The sequence below is a fragment of the Chionomys nivalis genome, chromosome 1, assembly GCF_950005125.1.
Source record: "Chionomys nivalis chromosome 1, mChiNiv1.1, whole genome shotgun sequence".
Lineage (NCBI taxonomy): Eukaryota > Metazoa > Chordata > Mammalia > Rodentia > Cricetidae > Chionomys > Chionomys nivalis.
The window spans coordinates 172,996,533-173,019,189 of NC_080086.1; the positions used below are offsets into that span (position 1 = coordinate 172,996,533).

The window sequence follows — 22,657 nt, forward strand, 5'->3', positions numbered from 1 at the left end:
CTGGGCACAGATCAGTTTAGAGGCCCCCGGCTAGTGGTTTAGGCAGGAGTGGAAGAGAAGCTTGGTGTCACCTGTGGAAGACAGTGTCGACACAAGCTTGGAGGAAGGCACCGTCTGGGTCTGGCTGGCAAACAGCAGGGTTAGTAACAAGCATCTTGGAAAGGCCGATGCCCAGATAACCTGTGTTCTGGGCAGCTGCACCCACTCTGGTCCACCCTCTCTGGAGAACATGGATGGCGGTGCACCATGTATGCACGCGGAGAAGCAGGCACCTGACATTACTGAGCCAAGGTTAAACACCAAAGGAAAACGTGTCCTCGTTCTTCTGTTACTCTTTAATCCTACCAGAAGGAAACGCAGAGCCATTTACTAACAAAAATGGGCAGAGAATGGGCATTCGGGGTGAGTAAGAAAGCCAGAGACTTTTGGGAAGTGTCCAAGCTAGGGTGTGGCAGGAGACAGCGGAGTGGCAGTTGCCATCTTAAAACAGTGAGGGAGTGAGGCGTGTGGCTGTGTGAGAAACCAAGACATGAGGACATAGGAGCAACGCAGCGCCTTGTGCTCTGAGGACATTCCTGTATCAAACACTCACTGGGGGGACCCTCCACACCCCGAGTGGAGCCCTCACACCGTGACCTTGAGGCTTTCTTTTTTTTTGGGGGGGGGGGGATAGGGTTTCTCTGTAGCTTTGGAGCCTGTCCTAGAACTTACTTGGTAGACCAGAATGGCCTCTGCCTCCTGCATGCTGGGATTAAAGGCTTGCACCACCGCTGCCTGGCTTATCATGAGGTTTGCTGAAGTATGACTGTTCCACAACACCATAATATAGAAAACAAGAGTTCACCCAGCACATTCCTGGAGCCTCCCGGAGCCCCTGGAACGTTCCATGTAAAGACCTCTAGCACATGTCTTTTGAAAAGGACGAGCCACCCTCCCCCACCCCCAAGAGGCCGAGGCTGCTGCAGAGAGGGTCACGTCTTATTGCCACATTTAAACTATTTATTGAATGAGGCAGTTTAGACAGAATGGAGAACAACACAGAATCCATGCTCTGCTACTGGGGTCTTGCTTGTTTCTTCTTGGCAATTTCTCAAACTATTGGGAGGTTATTTTACCACAAAGGAACACGGACCTTAAAGCCCCTGAACGGCTTCACAATATATGATAAAAAATAATAATTAAAAAAATAACAAATTGTAGAACCAGGGCTGTTTATATGCAAATCTCCCGCTCCTCCCCCATTACGTACAGAAAAGAACATACAAAAAACATTGGATAGTTTTATATAAAACAAGCAAATATAAGAATTGGAAACTTTTCTCAAAGGCTGAGCAAGACATGAAGAATCTTTTAATGTCTCATTAAAAAACAAAAAACCAGAACAGCACATTAAATACACTATCACACACATGGGAGGACCCGGGAGGAGGGAGGAAGAGTTGTCCCTGTACGCGAGGAGCGGAGATTTGGCTTGTCAAGAAGTCAGATGAATTAGCCCCTGGAGACTCAGGGCTGGTGGCTGAAGCACAGGCCACACCGGCAGAGAACGCTCAGTCCAGTCCACACTGTGAGCAGGAAAGCTGTGCCAGCCTGGGCTGCCGGGATGTGCCTGGGAAAACGTCCTTGCAGAGTCCTCCTGGAGCAGGGCCACACCAGGAACATGGTCCCTTCTGTCCTGCCGCCCTGTGACGGCCAGCCTTCAGGCAGAGGTCCTTTGCGGGGCAGTCTCCTCTGCTAACGTACTAGACAGCGGGAGAGCACGGCTCCCATGGGTGCACCCTGGTTTATTAAGTTTTCTCCCTCCTTCCCTTCCCGCTCTCCCATACTCTCCTCATTCTCTCCCCAGCACACACACACACACACACACACACACCTGCATTTACACCCGCCTGCTCCACAAGCATTTCCTTAGCCCCCCAACACTCCTGCTGCCTTCAGTTCACAGGGAACTGGTTCCGGACTGCCCTGGCAACCAGAGCAACTCTTTATTAGTCAAGGATTTATTAGACCAAGGATTCCCGGGAAGGGAGGAGGTGGGAACCAGAGGACAGATTTCTTGCCCCTGCCAGGAGCCTGTAGGGCATTTACCTGCCTGAGGCAAGGTCAGCACCTGGGCCAGCCTGAAGAGTCTCTGCGTGGTGACTGGACTCCCTTAAGCACTTTCTGGACTGCATTGCGTCCTGGATCTTCCTCCCCTCGCTTGAATCTAGCAGAGTTCTAGGCGGCCACTGGGAGGCAGCTTTGGTGAAGGACGTGGTCACCTCTGCCTGAGTTTGTCAGTAGCTCAATGCATGACCCTGGTATGAACGAAAACCAGGTGACTGTGTCTGGCCATGTACCCTACCACCCACTACACTGGGTGGGTTATTTTTCCACAGTTCACCTTGATTTCATACAGTTAATTCCATGCGGGTTTCATACATATATATGTATGTACATATATACTTTATACACATATGCAAATGTGTATGTCCATATGTACACATATACATATATTCACACTCACACATACACACACATAAGTATACACACGTTTCCGCACAATATGTCCGGCCACAATTTGGCTTTTTTGGGACAGTGAAATCGGTGTGGTTTCTCGCTCCACCAAATCCCAGAAGTGGTGCTTTAAAAAAATGTGATTCCAAAGTCTGCTGCCTTTCGTCCTTTTTAAAAAAAGGTTACCAAAACTTTTCTTTCCAAGTCGAGAGACTTAATTCCATTTGATTGCACCTCTGCAAACATGTAAAAAAATTGAAGTAGACTAGAAAACGATGCCACGATAGGGCTGCGCGTCACTGTTCCAATGTCACCACTTCCACAGCCTGGCCGTCCATGGTGACTGCGCTGTCCGATATCCTGGTGGTTACTGGGGCCATGGCCACCTGCACTGGCCCGTTGCCTTGGGCAAGGCTGGTTACCACAGTCTGGTACATGCTCACAGGGATCTGGACCAGGCCTGGAGAGACAAAGCAAGACCGTTGGTAGGGCCAGTGCTCAGGACCCAGGTGCTGGCGGGGGCAACTGGCCCTGCTCCTTCAGGCTACCAGCGTCTGCCAGCCCCAGCTAGTGACTCACCTGCTTCCCTGGCACAGATAAGTTTCAATTCTTTTTTTTTCCTTTAAGTTAGAGAGGGGCTGGTTGTGGAGCCCAGGTTGGCCTTGAACTCTGAACCCTACCATCTCTGCCTCCTATATGCTGTGTGTGTGGGGGCCGTGGCAGTTCGTTTTAGTTCTTTAAGAAACTTCTAAGAAAGAGAAGTGTGGAGACACTTCCACACAGACCTGCCTGCCTCCAGCCACAGGTCGCCCGCCGTTCTGATCCTCTGCTAAGCTGCTGTCTCTTTCAGCTCTCTAGTGCCCAAGCTCGAGCTTCCATCAGCTTGAAAAGAAACAACGAAAACACACATTTCTGTCTTCTGTCCTGGTGTTTGGCCACTGGTCCATCTATGTCCCTTCCTCCAGAGTCAAGGGTATAGAAGAAACAAAACCAAACTAAACTAGCCTATTTATCTACTAATTTTAGAATTTCATAGGCTGGTATAATTTCAAAACCATTTTAGGGTTAACTAAAAAAAAAAAAAATCAACAACCCCCCAATCTATCATCTCCCAGCGCCACCATTACTTAGAGCAGAGCCACTGCACAAACAACCGGCATGGAACCTTCGAGAAGGGTGGCCCAGTTCCAGTTAACTTGGGCCAAATAATCGTGTGCTTTGGTCTTGTCTTCCCGTTGGAAGTAGAATTACAACGAACAGGGAAGGGCTATGCTTGGGAAGCCGCACAGCACAGGAGTAGTTCTGTCAGTGAAGCAGAAGATATAATCCCTGCCCCAACCCCCACGAGATCTTGCAGGAAGGCGGAGGAGGCTGATAGCAGGAGTTAGTGTGAAATGAGTGTTTAGCTGAGTGGGTTAGTAACATCTAGACCACTCAGACAGGACATCTGAGATTTAGCCCGAAGAAAAGCTGCCTAGCTCTGGCCCTGAACAACCTGGGAAGCAGCATCATTCTGATATATCTCTCTTAAGGGGCACAGGACTATACAAAGACAACTTAGGAAGAAAACAAATAAGTGCTGGCACAGCCTAGTATCCTCAGAGATTGTCTTAAAATGGGATCTATTAAAAACAAAACAAAGCAAAACAAAAAACAAACCCACACCTGCTGTGGGAGTGTGAGACAGGCGCATCACTTGAGGCCAGGAGTTTCAGACTAGCCTAAGACATAACATAGGAAACTCCATTTTAGAAATACAAAATATAGAGCTGGGAGTATAGCTCAGTAGAAGAAATCTTATCCAACTCTAAGTTAGATCCCTAAAACCACAAACAACAGCTACTCAAACTAACCAGGTAATCAGTCAACCAACCAGCCAACTAACCAGTCAGCCAGCCAGCCAACCAACCATCCATCCATCCAACCATCCATCCAAGAAACCAGCCAATCAACCAATCAACCTCAAACCCCAAGACCTGTGATGGGGGTATGTCTATAATCCTAGCATCCAGGAGACTGAGACAGGAGAATTGTGGGTTTGAAACCAATCTGGGCTACATATAGACCGTCACATAAGAATAACAGCAGCAACAACAAACCCCTAAACAACTCCTCCAAAATCCTACAACTAATTAGAAAAATGTGAGGTATTTTAAAAATAAAAAGTATAATAAATTAAACACATTCCAAAAGTTGTAAGATAACGAAGAAATCTTCCAAATTCAGAAAAGATTAGAAAGTAGGGAAATTAGACACACAAGAAAACTTCTGTTACTAAGAAAATGAACTTGTCACGGAAAAGGCCACTTGGTACACCTGGTACAATGGATGACGAGAGACCCAGACACCTAGACACATCTCGGAACATGAGGGAAACAGTGAAAAGCCCAAAAGATTCCAGAAAAAATGAAGTACAGAGGGGGAGCATATGAAAAAACTGGGCATGAGAATACAGGACTCTGTGGTAAACCTAGAAGCTAAGATGATGGAGTCATGCCTTCAAGCACCCTGGTTCAAGTATTCCAGAATAGCTCGCAGCCTAGAATCCCATACCCAGTTACAGTGATCTGTGTGAACTACAGACCACACAGCTTTAGATAGGGCTCAACACTCTGGCTGCCCACACACACTTTCTCAGGAAGTTTGAAAGAATGTGCACAGAAACCTCAGATGGCAGCCACACGGACTTTGGAGATCCTGAAGAGAGAAATGGGAGCGAGGCAAGGAACAGAGCTGGGTCTAAGCGTCAGGAGCCACTGGAAGAGGCAAAGCCAGGTACCGCAGTTATAGTAGGCCATGGCACTAGTTTCTGTGCCCAGTCCATATTCAAGTGCCAAGATTGGTTATCTATCTAGCAGCTCGACTTTAAGACCCCCATAAAAGTGGCCATAAATTTGGGTCCCCTCTCATGCTCTCCAGCTGTGTGTGACTTTATGTGGTACCATACTTGGGCTGGTTTTATTAAGCTCTGTGACGCTGCCAGAGGCGGCAATCCTGGCTAGAGTTGCACCTGAAAATAAAAATGAGTGCACCTGGGAAGTAGAGGCGGGTGCACCTCTGTGAGCTGGAGGCAAATCTGATATACACGTGAGTTCCGAGTCAGCCATGGCAAATAATGAGACCTAGAGAGAGAGAGAGAGAGAGAGAGAGAGAGAGAGAGAGAGAGAGAGAGAGAGAGAGAGAGAGAGAGAGAGAGAGAAGGGTGAGGTGGGGGAGGCGGAAGCTTTGGGCCAGTTAGTAGGCCCAGTGAGTGAGAGTCCTTGTCACCAAGCCTGATGACCTGAGTTCAATTCCTGGGACCCATGTGGTGGTGAGCACTCACTCCTACAAGTTGTCTTCTGACCATCACCTACACTTGGTGGCATGCATCCACATGTGTGTGCCTGCCCAGGTGGTGGAGGGAGAGGGGGGATCTAAACCGAAAGAAATCAATGCAAAAGAAAATCTGATTTCATAGTATTAACTGTGTGTGAGCATTTTCTAGGAGTCAGTCTTGCCAATTTAGGGATAAGCACTTGATGGCACAACATGAAGCAGGGCTTGACAGGTTGGTTTTGACGACAGTCACTTTTAAAACCCCACTTATACGGGTGTGTTAACAAAACAAAGGCAGAGTCAGTGAGAGTCTCCTCTGTGTGACAGGGAAAAGCCAGCAGTGGAAGGAACGAGAGCTGTGACTTCGGGTTTCTTCTGAACCAGTCCAAATGGGTTTTGTTTGGTGTTTTTGAGACAGGGTTTCTCTGTAGCTTTGGAGCCTGTTCTGGCACTAGCTCTGTAGACCACAAGAGATCAGAGATCCGCCTGCCTCTGCGTGCTGAGTGCTAAGCTTAAAGGTGTGTGCCACCACACCGCCAGGCTCCAAATGGCTTTTAAGTGCTGAATCAATTCTGTCCCTTCACCCTTCCTTGCCACAGAAGTTACTTTTATATATACAACGTTGCTTAGCCATCTAGTCTCCCAGTCAGTGATGTTAACATGACCCCAAAGCCCACAGCAGTCTGTTGGCGGGGTGCTCAAGGCACTCAAGATTACTCTAGTCTATCTTCTTGCTTTGAGGCAGGATCTCAATATGGAGCACAAGCTGGCCTTGAACCTTTGATCCTTCTGCCAAGTGCTAGGAAGAGATGCTGCACCCACTATGCTTCGGCCTGTAAAGGCTTCGATGCACTTGATCTTCTCCACAAGTACCTCTATGCTTGTGCACACCATGACTTCTGCAGCACCTGTCCTTGACTTGTTCGCTGGTTCTTCCAGTCTCTGCCCTCCAATGGTTTGGGTCCTTTTCCCTGGTAGCTCCATGGCACTGTGCCCAGTCTTCTACAGAGGAACAATCTTACATATTATCATTGTTTGCATATTTTGGTTTCAATTCGATTGCAAATTTCTTAAGAAGTGACCAAGTCTATCACTGAGTCCCTAACAGTGAGCAGGTGCTCCATGCATTTTTCCACACTCACAAATGAAAACTCAAATGTCAATCACAGCTAAGAGTGGCTGCTCCAGGGTGATCTCAGCAGTCAGTAGGGCTGCCTCAAGTTCAAGACCAGCCTGGAATAAATAGTGAGACATTTTCTCCTAAAAGCAAAAACAAAAAATACCATACCCAAGACCTATCCAAATAAAATATTTTTTTACAGACTGCATTTTGTGTATTTTACATAACTCAGGGAAGAAGTCACCTATCCAAATAAAATATTTTTTTACAGACTGCATTTTGTTATTTCACATAACTCAGGGAAGAAGTCAGTTCAGCCCCAACAACTGAGTTCTGAAATGACTTCCACAGAAAGCTGTCTCAAGGTGAGTAACTGTGACAGGCACCACATAGCTTAAAGGGGTCTCAAAGACAGAAATTCCATATACAGGGTCATTGCATAACCTCAAAGGCGTTGAAAACTCAACTCCTGCCTTTTTTTTGGTCTATGTCCACCTTAAATAACATAAATGTATTGCCATCTTCATGTGCTGATTTTAAGATCTCTCTCCCACACAAACACCCACGCAGGCATTTGGACATGGGATTAGATTAAATCTCCCCAGTCTCTGACCTAGCAGTCTTTACGTCCACAGCATGGGGGAGGGGCCAAAAGCTTGGAAACCCAGTACACACTAAGTCAGGCGGCTGCCCTTGGAAGAGATGATTAAATGCTGAGGTACAGTAATCAGTCTGGGAGTGTCCCTGCATCTGCTCAGGCTGCCCCTATTAGCCCTAATCTAGGGACACACGCTAATCCATACTTGCGTTCTGGGTCATTTCAATTGATTAAGCAACAGGAAGCCCTTCATGTTCTACTTTAAGGGCCTGAAGTTCTTTTTCCTTTCCAGGGAGACCCAGTGCTGTCTTAGTAACCAGACTCCTTGCTGTGTGTGGCTGCATGCTCCTGGATTTGTGCTATGACCCCAGAGAGAGATGTAGGATGAAATCTTTCATAAATGAGCACTCTATCAGCAGAACCTTGGGCCTATCAGGAAGGCACAGATTCACAATGTCCTCAAGACTCATATTCCAAAACGTCAAAGTCACACAAATACCAGAGTTTAGCAAATCTAAACTGTTTCTTTAAATTCAAAGTTTATTATAATTTGACCTGGGCTGGTCTCAAATTCATGGCACAGATATGATGCCCAGCTGTAAGTCATTTATTCAATTCCAGCACCTGGGAGGCAGAAGCAGGTGAATTTCTGTATGAGGTCAGTCTGGTCTACACAGCCAGTTCTAGGTCCATTAGAGCCACAAAATGAGACTCCCCCACAAAAAAAGTCTACCAAAAAAACAAAATGCAAGGACAAGCAAGATGGCTCAGCAGGTGAAGGTGCTTACCACCAAACCTAACAACCCAAGTTCAATCCCCAGGACTCACGTGACGGAGAGAAAGGACTTCAATAAGTGGTTTTCTGATCTCCACTTGTGTGCCCTGGGGTGTGCACACACACACACACACACACACACACACACACACGCACGCACGCACCAAACAAGTAAATGTGATAACAACACCCAGCAGCTATAGACTGTGGTGATAGATGTCCAAGATAAGCACTTGAGCCGGGTGGCGGTGGTGGCGCACGCCTTTAATCCCAGCACTCGGGAGGCAGAGGCAGGCGGATCTCTGTGAGTTTGAGGCCAGCCTGGTCTACAAGAGCTAGTTCCAGGACAGGCTCCAAAGCTACAGAGAAAGAAACCCTTCTCAAAACAACAACAACCAAAACCCAACCAAAAAACAAAACAAAAAATCCAAACAAACAAACAAAAAACAAAACAAAGATAAGCACCCGAGAAGTGGAGGCAGGAGGATTTGAAGTCAGCCCAGGCTAAAGGGTGAAATCATGTCTCAAAGTCAAAACCAACCCCCACACCCCAAAGCCTTTCCATGCCCCAGAACACCCTTGACAAATGGCAATCCTTCCAGGGCTCACTGCTGCCTCTTCAGGCTCCATGGTAAACCATGGCAGCACTGTCCAAATGAGAACAGAGGTGAAAGGGGAATTCAGAGAGCCAGGTCTCACTACTAGGATCTTCTAATTAACACTCCAACCCCCTGAAGGAATGGTTAGCCTAGAAAATGTTTCCTCTGGAATGAGACCTGAGCCTGCCCTGTCTTGATAAGCAGAGACAGGGAGCCCGCCTTCTCTCTCCTCCTTACCTCAGTACATGGCAAGTACATCCTTCCCGTTGCTCAGGTTCAAGTTTCTGAAGCCTCCCTCACCACCCTTGACTTCACATCCAATACACAAACTCATGCCAGCTCTCCTTCCTTCCCCCTTTTTAAAAAAATGTTTTTATTAACTTGTGTGTCTATATGCATCCGTGTAAGCAAATGGCAAGTGTGAGGTACCCCTGGAAGCCAGAAGAGGGCACTAGGTCCCTTGGACCAGATCCACTGATGCTCATGGGGTGGGTTGGTTGTTAGGACAGTGAGCACTCCTGACTGTTGCTTCCACTCCAACCAAACTCTCCTTCCAAAAGGAAACCAGAACTCAACTTCTATTTTAATGTAACGATTTTTACAAGAGTCCCACGCCAACTGTGTGCCTTCAGGTAACGGACACTTGAGCTAAAAACAAAAACAACTACCCCAAAGTCAAAACCAAAACCATACATATGCTAAAGTTAAGAGCTAAACTTTATTTCTTTTTCAGGTGCTGAGGTGAATTAAATTTGAAGAAGATAATATCTCCATCTTCAACAACGTAAGTTCTGCCTTGTTGTCTGTACTTCCCGGCAGCCATAGCTGCATTGTCAGAACTTTCCTCTTTAAGATCTTCGTCTTTCATTACTTCCGCCATAATGAATCCCTTTCCAAAATCTGTATGAATCTTTCCTGCAGCCCGATGAGCCTTCACGGCTTTCCTGATGGTCCATGCATGAACGTCATCTGGGCCTGCGTGAGAAAGTATTCTAGTTGGCGTGCTGTCAACCCAGCCTTAGTGGTCTCCGGTAAAGCACTCAAGCTCACGTCCGGGTACTTCTGCTTCTCCTCAGCACTTTAACCCAGGGTAGTCTCAAACTCTCAATGCTACTGCCTCCGCTTCCCAGATGCTGAGACCACACAACCACCATGCCAGGTTAGCTGAATTTGGAGCAAGTACACACTAATTGGCCCCAAATTGTCAGCATTGTCCCTCCATCACAAGCCTGTTTGTTCCGTCAACACCCTAAATGCTACACATACTTGTTCAGGCATATTTCCCTGCCTAGGGCTCTTTTTCTTTTTGAGACAGGTTTCTCTGTGTAACCGTCCTGGCTGTCCGGGAACTCGCTTTGTAGACCAGGCTGGCCTCGAACTCACTGAGATCCCCTGCCTCCCAAGTGCTGGGATTAAAGGTGTGTACCACCACCACCCAGCCCCTCCCTGCCTAGATTATTCCTGCAGATTGAAGTCAGACTCTTTTGACAATCCAGGGGGCTCGAGCAGACACACAGTCCGCTCTGTTCTCTGCCTCCTGTGATGTCGTGGGCTGCACCATTCACTCAAACTTGCGTGGACCTGCCCTGCTTCCGAGTAGCTGCTGGGTCTCTCTTTACAAGTCTGCTCACTTCAGTTGCTGACAGGCCTGTCACTAAATACCGAGCAGCCTAAGCCCAGTAGCTGCTCACTAATAGGACACATTGTGACAGAATCGATCACATTCTTGGTGACTCTTTAGAAACTGGGCTACACTCCTTACAGCCCTGCCCTCTGCAGACTGCTTTGCTCTGCTCTAGAATGACCAGCTTTCTTCACATCATCCTTAAGGTGCTGTAGTCAAATATTTTGTGGAAATCTGGGACTTTGCATGGGAAAGCCATTTTACCCTATAGGCTATCTTATTAAAGGGTTCTTAGTCACAAAGACCTGTTTGATTTCTGTCATTCAAAGTCTGTGGGCATTAGTTTCCTCATATGTAAAATGCTAATTACTAATCTCAAGGGGATGCTGAACCCTTGGAACAGTGTCCGGCACACAGAGGTCTACAGTACTTGTCTGTTCCTTTTCAAGACGACTGTGAGAAGTCTAGCGCTCCCAGGGAGCAGCACACAAGTGGAAACAGCACACACTTTGCAACATATCATTTGCCAAAGGCCTCCAAAGACACAGATCTGAGCTAAAGGTCATGGAATCACGCCGAGAGAAGCGGCAGGCAATCTCCATCTGCAGCACAGCAGCGGTCTCAATAGCACGGGAACCGTTATGAGGGAGACAAAGCAGCTGCCAACCCAGTGCACAGGTGAGTGAGCAATCCTGGGCAAACCAAAGTTAAACACAGGATGGACAGGAGCTGGGGATGTAGCTCTGCAGTAAAATACTTGTCTAACATATGCAGGTCTCTGGGCACAATCCCTGGCGCTGACCTAAGTGTGTTATATATATGCATGATCAGGTATAATATATTATCAACAACTCTTCAGCAGTAAACAGGATAGACATGAATCAAACAGAACCCAGGGCATCAGGACTGGCTGGCCACTCAGCACCACAGCTTTCCCTCCCCCTACCCCACGACAAGATAGGGCAGGACAGACAGCTTTCAGAAGAATGGGCCTTTCATTTGCCCTCCAAGCTGGGAAACCTTTGGGAATTGTTGTTTGCTGTAATTCAACCTTTCAGGCCAAAGGTCTTGTGAGTTGGCTGTGGAAATATCTTTAGTTGGGAGAACATGGACGGTCATGAGAGAGAGAAAAATCTACACAAAACAAACACAACAGTTGGTGGAAAAATTTATTCTTTCTTTTGGAGACAGGTTTCATACTGTAGACTTGGCTGGTCTGGAAATCACTATATGGTGTTGGCTGGCCTTACACTCAGCTATCCTCCTGCCTCAGTCTCCTGAGTGCTGAAATTACAGGTGTGAGCCACCACACTTGACTGAGAAATGATTCTTAAAACTAAAAGGAAATGATGTTGTAATGCCTTCTGTATTTATTTTATTCTTTATTTTTTGTCTTTTTAGACAGGGTTTCTCTGTGTAACAGCCCTGGCTGTCCTGGAACTAGCTCTGTAGACCAGGCTGGCCTCAAACTCAAGAGATCCACCTGGCCCTGCCTCCCAAGTGCTGGGATTAAAGGCGTGCGCCACCACCTGGCTTCCTTCTGTAGCTCGTTAACTAGAAGGCTAATATATGTACAAGAACACTGGTGGAGAATCCAGTCTATGACCAGGACAGATAATGAACAAGAAAGGGCTGGAGAGATGGCTTAATTTTCAGCACCCACATGATGGCTCACAACTAACCTCAACTCCAGTTCCAGCGAATCTGATGCCCTTCTTCTGACCTGCAGGCGCCATTTGCACATGTGTATATATACATGTAGGGAAAGCACTCATTCATACAAAACTAAATATATCTGAAAAAGTGGGGGAGAACAAAGAATTAAACCAACCACTCTCCCATCATAAAACTCCTCAAGTTCTTGCCAGGTGGTGGTGGTGCAGGCCGTTACTCCCAGCACCTGGGAGAAAGAGGCAGGTGAATCTCTGTGAGTTCAAGGTCAGCCTGGTCTACAAAGGACAGCCAACACTGTAGAGAGACCCTGTCTTGAAAAATCAAAACCAAAAAAACTTGTCATGTTCTTAGGACAAGCAAGGGGAGGAAAATCTTTCTTGAAAAAATACACCAGTGGCTGATGTCTAAAGAAAGGCACCATCACACAAATCAAATTAAGACTGGTTACCTGGCAGGGAAGGTAGTCCAGCAGGTGGGAGACAGAGGCGGAGGTCTAAATGAAGACCAAACAGAAAGAAGACAGACAGAGGACAAGAATGGAAAGTCATGAAAAGAATGCCAACCTCAAACTGAAGAGAGGCCCAGGCAGCCCTATGCTAGCAAGGCAGGGAGCAGGGGCCATTTAGCCTTTATTTGTGTGCTGTCTTGGTAGAAACTCCTCTTGCTCCCGACATAAATCAAATATTAAAACTAAATTTATCTTTAATTTTTAGTACATATATCTCAGAAGAGAGCTTGGAAATATACACTCATTATTTCCTCTTGACCACTGTGGGGATGCTCGGGAACACTATGAAATGAGGTTTGGGCTTTGGTATTGGATCCCCTGTGGTTTATTATCCTGTAGACTAAACTCTAGGCTTGCTGACCATAAAGGCTCTCCTGAAAATATAAGCAAGGACCAGCCTTCAATTAGAATGTGCAGAACTGCCGGGCGGTGGTGGCGCACGCCTTTAATCCCAGCACTCGGGAGGCAGAGGCAGGCAGATCTCTGTGAGTTCGAGGCCAGCTTGGTCTACAAGAGTTAGCTCCAGGACAGGAACCAAAGCTATAGAGAAACTCTGTCTCAAAAAAAAAAAAAAAAAAAGGAATGTGCAGAACACAGCTCAGAATGTGTGATCAAGCTACACAGAGAAGGCAGGGGCGTGAGAGCAGGGCTACAAACCACACAGCAGTGGCTTGCATCTGCTCAGAAGTCACCACGCTGAGTTTTACTGCAGAGATGAGGAGTTCCCCGGAGTGCGGAAAGGAGTGGTAACTGGACAGTTTCACAGCTCGACAGTCACCCAGAAAGACAGCTACCTCAGTAAAGCCTCATCTTTTCTGCAAAAACAGTCACTTTTTATTGGGTGTCAATTCTGAGGGTAGGAAATGAGTCAGCAAAGACGGAGTTCCCCACACAGGCGCTGGGGTGAGGCGATCATGATTCAGAGTGCACCCTGGGCACTGTTCCCTATTCAGTGGTTATATGGTTGCTGTTCAGGTTTGCGTTCTTCATAGCTGAAAAGGACGTAGGCTACCAGCACCAAGCCACCCTAGCAGTGCTTCCTTTCTTCTGACTCCTGCATGTGCTGTAGTGACCACTTAGAAATGCTCCACGATGCCTTTAGGAGTGAAATCCCATATCCATGGCTAGCATGGCAGCTGCTTCACTTTGACATCTAAAGGTTTCTTTTTCTTCTTCACTGGTAGGACTGGCGCCATCTTGGAGTCCAAGCCTTGTAAACTTCATCTTGACCGGAGAGTCATTCTTTCTGAACTTTGCTTGCATAGCCAACTTGTCCCAGAGACAAGGCTTTATATCAAGGACTCCAGCCAATCAACAACCAAAAAAGCAACAACACTAAAGGCAGCAGTTAGCAACAGTTACTAAAGCTAGTAGGTGACTAGGTGAGGGAGGCTGTATCGTAGGGAATGAGGGCATCCACGGAAGACAGAGCCTGGGAAGGCCTGCTGCAGCTACTGTGCCCTCAGCTGCTTCCTTCTCTCCCCACAGATGAACCCACCTGCAGCCTTCTTGCCAGGATCCACTTGGAACCTCCATAGTCTGCCATAAAGAGGCCTGACAAGAACATAGAACTGTTAAAAGGCACTGGCCAAGATGGTCCACCAGAACCTGCCAGAGTTCTGCAGCTTCCCATCCACCCCAGTGCACAGCGTTCTGTGAAACAGTGACCAGACCCAGCTCATCTGAACACACCAGCTCACTGAGCGTGAATGGTGCATGTGTTTACAAAAGTGTATCTTATAGCCAGTCCCTACCTGGGCCAAAGGGGAGTAGATGACTCCCGCTCACCGCCTTCCTCAAGCAGCCTTTGTGACATGGTTTTCTTGTAGCGGATCTCCCTTCCTAATTACGTCTTCATTAAGCTAATATGAAAACTAATTTGTGTTTCCTAAGCTCCTAGCAGCTGGGCTGAGAATGGTGGGGATAGCCTAGGCTTACACTGGCCCGCTTAGCTCGAAATTGCCCAAGGATTTAGAATGTGTCACAAGCAATCTACATGAGAGATAATCCATATGTGACAGCTAAGACTTCTAACTGTCAGAGCTGACCTGTGCTAAGAAACATTACATGCATTAGGAATACATTAGAAAAATAAAATACTGCCGGGCAGTGGTGGCACACACCTTTAATCCCAGCACTGGGGAGTCAGAGGCAGGCAGATACCTGTGAGTTCAAGGTCAGCCTGGTCTACAAGAGCTAGTTCCAGGAGAGGCATCAAAGCTACGGAGAAACCCTGTCTAAACCCTGTCTCGATAAACAAAATACAAACGGGGGGGGGGGGGGGGGGGCAGGGCAGAAAAAGAAAATAGTCTAAACTTGAGGTAACAGTATTTATTTTATTTGAGCCTTCTCCCAGGAGACAAAGCAACCATGTAGTGGCTACTGGAAGCAGAGTGAGGAGGAATGATTAAAAGCCACTTACACATTGGTCTTAAAGTCTACTGGGAAGGGAAGGTGCCAATAACCTACATTTGAACTTTTTGCTGTCTATACAATGTCAATTCCTACACATCTGTGGCCCCCGAGTTTCACATGGCCTCTTGTTAGAGGCTGCTCACGAGAAAAGCGTTCTCTAGTCCTCACAGCTGGGCCATGAAAACTGAGGGGAGAGAAGAGAAGGCTGGGGAGAGGAGTTGAAAACAGACATTCATTCCTGCTGGTGGTGGTGACACACACCTTGAGTCTTAGCACTGGGAGGCAGAGTCAGGTGGAGTTCCAGGATTGCCTGGTCTACAGAGCGAGTTCCAAGCCAGCCAGGGCTGCACAGCGAGTCTGTCTCAAACAAAACAAAGTAGGCATTCCTAAAATTAGCATTTCCCCTTCCTTTTGTGAGGTTGGTGGTGAAATTCTTGGAGGTAAACATTTTGTAGAACTTGAGAATACAGTCTGGGTAGCATAGCTAGAAGGAGGTATTCTACATGTTCAGACACTCCTTCCTTTCTCTCTCTCTCTTTTATTTTTTATTATTATTATTTTTAAAGATTTATTTATTATGTACACAGCATTCAGCCTCCTTGTATGCCTGCAGACCAGAAGAGGGCACCAGACCTCATTACAGATGGTTGTGAGCCACCATGTGGTTTCTGGTAACTGAACTCAGGACCTCCAGAAGATCAGCCAGTGCTTTTAACCACTGAGCCATCTCTCCAGCCCCTCTTTCTCTCTCTTTTATTATTTTTTTTAAATTATTTTATTTTATTTTTTATTTTTTTAGTTTTTCGAGACAGGGTTTCTCTGTGGTTTTGAAGCCTGTCCTGGAACTAGCTCTTGTAGACCAGGCTGGTCTCGAACTCAGAGATCCGCCTGCCTCTGCCTCCCAAGTGCTGGGATTAAAGGCGTGCGCCACCACCGCCCGGCTTTTTTTTTTTTTTTTTTTTTTTAAATGTGTTTTTGAGACAGGGTTTCTCTTTAGCTTTGGAGCTTGTCCTGGAACCTGCCTGCCTCTGCCTCCTGAGTGCTGGGATTAAAGGCATGCACCACCACGGCCTGGCTTCCTTTCTCCTCTTTCACCAAGACTGCACTAGATACTCCAAGGACTCTAAAGCAACCAACACATTTCCAGTTCAGACCAGTGTCTCAGAGAATTCCTCATGACAGGAGACATTCAGTCTGTGTGTTCGCTACCATAGTGGCTATGGAGGGTGATGAAGGAATCACATTTTAAATCTTATTTCATTTTAATTAACCTAAATAGTTACAATATTAAAAACCTTTCTAGAGTTTCTAGTATGCCGATTCCACATCATAGATGTGTGTCAGTCACACGCACACACACACACACTCAGACACAGAGACATACACCGTGGAAGAGCTGCCTTTGTTTAGATGGAAACTCAATCTGAAAATGGACACTTTGTATTACCCAGAAATATATTTCCTGGACATTTCCTTGTTTTATATCACAATTCTTTCTTTCCTTTTCTTCCCTACCTTATCAATTTAGGTTAACATTTTCTTGCTCCTTAGGCCCGTCCAGGAGAAACTACACTATCATTACAAGCACCTTATGTTAGTACTGAGCACCACGGAGAGGCCGGGGCGGACAGAGTCAGAAGAGCCAATCTGATAGCATTGCCTTTGTTGCCCTGCTCAGAGTCGATGTCTCTGTTCCCATACTTAGATCCCTTCAGTGATTCTCAGATCCAATTGCTGGCTTTACAACAGCAAAGATTTTTTTAAAAATCAATTTCACTTTGAAAACCCCATTTAGGTTTTCAAAATCTCTAAATTGGAGCCCTTCTGACAATGAAGATTTGGTGTAATTATAATGTCACAGGCAATTGTGCTGACAAAGCAGAACCAGCACGTCTTCTTGCTGGGCCCTTGCTCTCAGTCTGACCAACAGGAGGAGAAAGGGGCTTTGTCAGGAGCAGATGTGCAGTGGGAGGCCCAGGAAAGCAGATCTATTGAATGAAGCAGGTGCCACTTAGACATTCATAGTCCCGACTCCAGCCACAGCCTTCCCTTCATTTGATACCCTACTCCTGGAGGAGACGGAGAGAGCGCCACACAAAAAAGAAGCATGCTTATCCTGCTCAGACTACTTCTCCTGCCAGACTGCTGCTGCTGGGCTCTGCACATTTGCTCTTTATTAAGCAAATGGAATAGCTGGATGCAGGGAAGTGAATCCTGTATTATACAGGTAACCTGAGAGTCAGAAGGCCCCAAAGCAACCACACTGTGCTGTGCAATTTATTAGAGTTAATAACAGGCATGCTGACATTCCTTCAAAGTTCTAACAGAAGCATAAACTAGAGGAAGGTCTTCTCTTTTACCCAAGATCTTTGAGAACTTTATTCTCCAAAAGCTTGTCCTGTTATGATGTGGGTCCCTGTGTGAACAGTAGCTAAGGCCCCTTGTACACAATTTACTAAACCTGCAAGAATATGGAGAAAAACCAAATAACTACTTTCCAATCATGAATTGAACAGAAATGACTACAATTAAATTTGTTCAATTATGTATCTTAATTTGATATTAAAAAAGAAAAAAATCTCTTTGTAGAGTATTGACTTTAAGTGTGTCAAGCTGGCTTGCTGGCATCTGCTAATACCCTTTGGAGTGCTAAGGAACCAAATGGAAGGCATCTAGCTTTAAACACGAGAACAGCTAAGCACTACATTCGAAGGCCACAGCACAGATCAAATGAGCACTAAGAGTACAGACGAAGGCACAATAGTCTAACATTTCACACAAAGGATCTCAACGCACACTAGCAGTCTACCATCTTAAGGCAGAGATGAGAATCAATTTCTCTCTCATTTTCTTTCTCTCCCTCTTTCCTTCCTCCATTCCCTATTCCCGAACTCTCTCTAGCAGGGTATTCCTGTGCATCCCAGAAAGGTCAGAACTTACTATGTGGTCTATACTCAAACTTGTAAGCCCCCTGCCTCAGCCTCCTCAGCGCAGGAATTACAGGTAGAACAACATGCCATACTAAACGATGTGTTAGCCCATAGGAAGGGACAGGAGACCTTGCAAAAGGCACTGTTACTTCTTTTGAAGGTGTCCACAGCACACTCTGTTTGCAGGGGCAGAGTGAAGAGCTAGAGGCTATGTCCCAGGGACAGGAAGGCCTGAGACCTCAGAAGAACACAAACTCGGCATGCCTGAGGGATATAATTCCATCAGAGGCTTCCTGAAGTAGGCTCTTGCCTCCCTTCCCCACTCAAGTATTTTTTCTCTAGTGACAATGGTAGTTACTTCCACAGTGGTAACTGAGGGAAGATATTATGCGCACAGACACCCCAGGCACTAAAAAAGTGTGACAAAACAGTTTCTGCTGTCCCTTAATTAGTGTAAATATTACACCTCCCTGGATGGGAAAAACTGCGGAGTTAGGAAAACTACCTTCTATAGAGAGCTATTCTGGAAGGCACTTTGGATTTCAGAGTCAGAAGGGAGGGAGAAGAGGCTTCCGGGATGAAGACTCACTACTGCACAGCCCCTCTCTTCTTCTGGGCTACCAAAAGGCAGACTCAGTAACACCCATGAGCAGAGATAAAGAATTGGAGGCTCTTCTGTGCTACAGAACAAGGGCTGCAGCAGTTTCATGCTCCCACTTCTCAGCAGCATCTGTTTGTGGTGCACTCTGGAATTCATTCAGTAGTAATGGCTACTTTCAGACTCAGGACCCTCCAGGCTTTCCATATTTGGTTGTGGGTACCATTACAAATGCATTAGGGCACCTGGCTCCAAGGACCTATAACTACAAGGAAGAACTCGCACTGACGTGAGGATTCTAAGCAGAAATAAGCAAGTGGCTGCGCCATGAAGAGTGGAGCGGACTAGGAAGTGGGACTAGGTGTTGCCACTGACTCCTGCCTCAGGTTTTCCTACTCTGCTGTCTGCAGTCTCTGAATTACTGTCGTCATACGGATGGCTTTTTCTTTTCTCTGTTTCTCTCTCTCTCTCTCTCTCTCTCTCTCTCTCAAACAAACAAACAAACAAACAAACAAAGCAAAGCTGTGATAGCCAGGTGGTGATGGCGCGTGCCTTTAATCCCAGCACTTGGGAGGAAGAGGCAGGGCGGATCTCTGTGAGTTCAAGACTGGGCTTGTCTACAGAGTGAATTCCAGGAAAAGCACAACTGCACTAACTAGCACTGTGAGCTCGGTACCGCTTGACCGTCTATGTAAAACATGGAGACACTGCCCCACGTGCAATGTACCTACATACTTGTTATGCTACGCCCTAGACAGGCATCATCTTGTTCAGTGCTCACTGCCATATGAACAAAGACCAAAACCTTTATCTCACTGCACAGCTAAGGCTTAGGAGGTTACCCTGTAGCCTGCTGTCATCTTAGTGATACACTGTTGCACTTATCATCCCCCACTCTCAACCTGCCACACCAGATACTCACAAAGTTAAACAACCCTGTTACCACTCCCCCACTCACTGAGGAACCACAGCTCTGCACAAGCAAAGCACATGCTCTACTACTGACCTGTATCCCTGCCCCCCCACCTTCTGTGGCAGAGCATCTTAATCTCAATTTGCGTGTGTGCACCTAAGAGAGACGTAGCTCTATTACATACCTGATTACAACTATGATCCCAGAAGGAAACAGTTTATAGACCTCACATTAAAGATATTCTAATGTTCTTACAATACACACCAAGGAGGTTTTAACAGGAAATTAAAACACGTGCACGCTCCTTTGTGTTCAGCTGTACTCATTTGCTTACAGGCAGGCCTTAGAGCCTGTACTTTCTATTGTCTCCTGTGAGGATGCCCCCTGGAACGCTGCTCCTTTCGCAGAACCTCACGCTTGTTAGAAAAAACGATCAGTTTTTCTTTTCTTTTCTTGCCTTTTAGTCCTAGGTCCTGCACATGCCAGGCAGTCTCTCTACCACTGAACCCACAGTCTCAAGGCCTAAAGACCAAACGTTAGAGAGATATTTTAATACAGTTGAGATCAAGTTAAAGCAGAGATTTTAAAAGTAAGGAGGACACAGGGCATGGTAGTACATGCCTTAATCTCTGTGAGCTTGAGGCCAGCCTTGCCTACAGGCCAGGATAGTCAGGGCTATGTAGAGGGACCCTGCTTTAAAACACAACAAATGGTGGGATGGAGAGATGGCTCAGAGGTTAAGAGCATTGCCTGCTCTTCCAAAGGTCCTGAGTTCAATTCCCAGCAACCACATGGTGGCTCACAACCATCTGTAATGGGGTCTGGTGCCCTCTTCTGGCCTGCAGGCATACACACAGACAGAATATTGTATACATAATAAATAAATAAATAAATAAATATTAAAAAACAAAAGAGTAAAGAGGTCAGTAAGAGGCCATGTTAAGAGGAGAAGAGACAGCACAGCAGGATGAGCAGTGAACGGACACGTGCTTGTGATACAGCAAGACTGTGGCAGAGCCTTAAAGGAAGCTGAAGAAGGGAGCTGCTGCCAGGGCCAGCTGGGGAAAGCAGGCTCTGCAGCCCAAAGGTGAGCAGGACAAGACAGGCGCCTTCTGTAGATGCCCTGCAGGCTGGCAGCTTTGATGTTTCCACAGTCTCCAGTCCTTCTGAAGGAAGCCGAGACCCCAGGTCGTAGCCAGACAACACAGGGAGTGCTGCTAAGAGCTCGCAGGGATCAAGTAGGTGAACTTCAAAGCTAGTGTAAAGCTCACTCTCTGTAATTTTGATGACACACATATGCACACATTTAACAAAGAACATTATCAGGACAAAACAGTCACACGAAATGCACAAATGCAGATAAAAATAAGAGTTGAGCAGTGTTTACTCCCGCCTGTAACCCCAGCAGTTAGGGATGATGTGGGAGGGCCACCTTTCAGTTTGAGGCCAGCCTGGACAACATAATAGCCCATTTCAAAAATAAAAATTAATGAAAAAGGCAACATTTATTACTAATATAAAAATGCAAATTAAATAAGACAGAACTTATTACCTGTCCTAAAATAGAGAAAAATTATAATCATGCTAATATGCTCAGTGCAAGGCAAAGCAGCAGGTCAATTCCAGTATGGGAGAATAAGCAAGCATGGGCAATGTGACACTAACTAACTAAATAAAGGTGTGTAAAATCTTGTAAAAAGATAACCAATACTATCTTACTGGGAAAAAAAAACTATTAGTAAGCTAAATTACTAATAACAGATGGCTCACTAATTATGGACAATATCATGAAGTATTATCAAGCATAATAAAATGTCTTTTTGAAAAATGATTTAATGACAAGAAAATGGTTAAGACACTTTAAAAAGAGTTACAAAATAACACTGACAATACAGTCCTATTTATCTTGAAAACTTTTTTTTTAAAATATACATATATTGTTCTTTTTTTAATTTTTTTTATTTATTTATTATGCATACAATATTCTGTCTGTGTGTATGCCTGAAGGCCAGAAGAGGGTACCAGACCTCATTACAGATGGTTGTGAGCCACCATGTGGTTGCTGGGAATTGAACTCAGGACCTTTGGAAGAACAGGCAATGCTCTTAACCACTGAGCCATCTTTCCAGCCCCCAACTTTTTTTTTTTTTTTAAAGAAACAGAAAGAAAGGCCAGATTTAAAAAACAAACTTCAAACATCAACATTCTACTATTCAACTGGGTGGAATTATCAATAATTTTATAATAAAGGCAAGACCAAAAAATACTGAAACACTCCCACAAATAAACAAACAAAAGGAAAACAAAACCAAACAAAGCAAAGGCAAACTGGAGGCCACATCAGATCCTATCTTTGTCCTGTCTTTTCTCTTCTGGCTCACTGGAAGAGTGAGGTCAGCTAACTTAGGAAATGCTTAGACGTTCAACAGCTCTAGGAAGAAGCAAGGGCACCTAGCAACTTCAGGCATCTGTTTTGCTTGGCCTCATCTTGTTTTTAGGAAGAAAGAATCTGTGATAATATTTCTGACATTAAAATAGGCGTTGCTGAGGTGGCCAGGAGCTGTAAAATAGGAAGGAGTGCCTGTATCTGATGGTCCTGCAGGCCACGAGTCCTGGGAGTACAGGGGCCGGGGCCTGGCAGAGAAGAGGACGGTAAAGGGAAATGAACAGGCTGATGTGCACAGCCTCTCGGAACACAAACAGAGTCAAGCAACGCTAGGGTTCCAACTTCCTGTCGTGTTGGGTAGAGCTGGTGCCCAGAAAAAAAAAGAGTATGTCTTCAGGGGTGAAGAGTGCATTTATCAGGTCTGCCTGACGACCCAGAACTTTACCTCTGCTATGCATGGGTCATGATCTTCAACACTGTCTTACAGGATAACAGTTTATATTCTCAGTACCTTAACCTACCAAGGTTACTTTACTCCAGCAAATTCTGAGGCCAGTCATCCTCTATTCCTGCTAGTTCTGCCCACAAACTCCTCTTCAGGCATGAACCCCTATCTGAATGGCTCTAAGAAGAATCATTTTTGCTGGGCGGTGGTGGCACACACCTTTAATCCCAGCACTTGGGAGGCAGAGGCAGGCGGATCTCT

At 46.0% G+C, this 22,657-nt stretch overlaps 1 protein-coding gene across 7 annotated transcripts in view; it reads right to left on the reverse strand.

The window, feature by feature from the left end:
- Positions 1-1,013: 1,013 nt before the first annotated feature.
- Positions 1,014-22,657, reverse strand: part of Nrf1 (nuclear respiratory factor 1) — a 108,309-nt gene continuing 86,665 nt past the window's right edge. For 5 of the 7 annotated variants that reach the window (XM_057766898.1, XM_057766887.1, XM_057766915.1 and 2 more), the window contains one exon: positions 9,621-9,878. In XM_057766898.1, the coding sequence (XP_057622881.1) occupies positions 9,622-9,878 (257 nt within the window). In that variant the 3' untranslated portion in view covers position 9,621. Of the gene's footprint in view, positions 2,957-9,620; positions 9,879-22,657 lie in introns of those variants that run through there. The other 2 variants (XM_057766932.1, XM_057766939.1) reach the window with 1 other exon arrangement.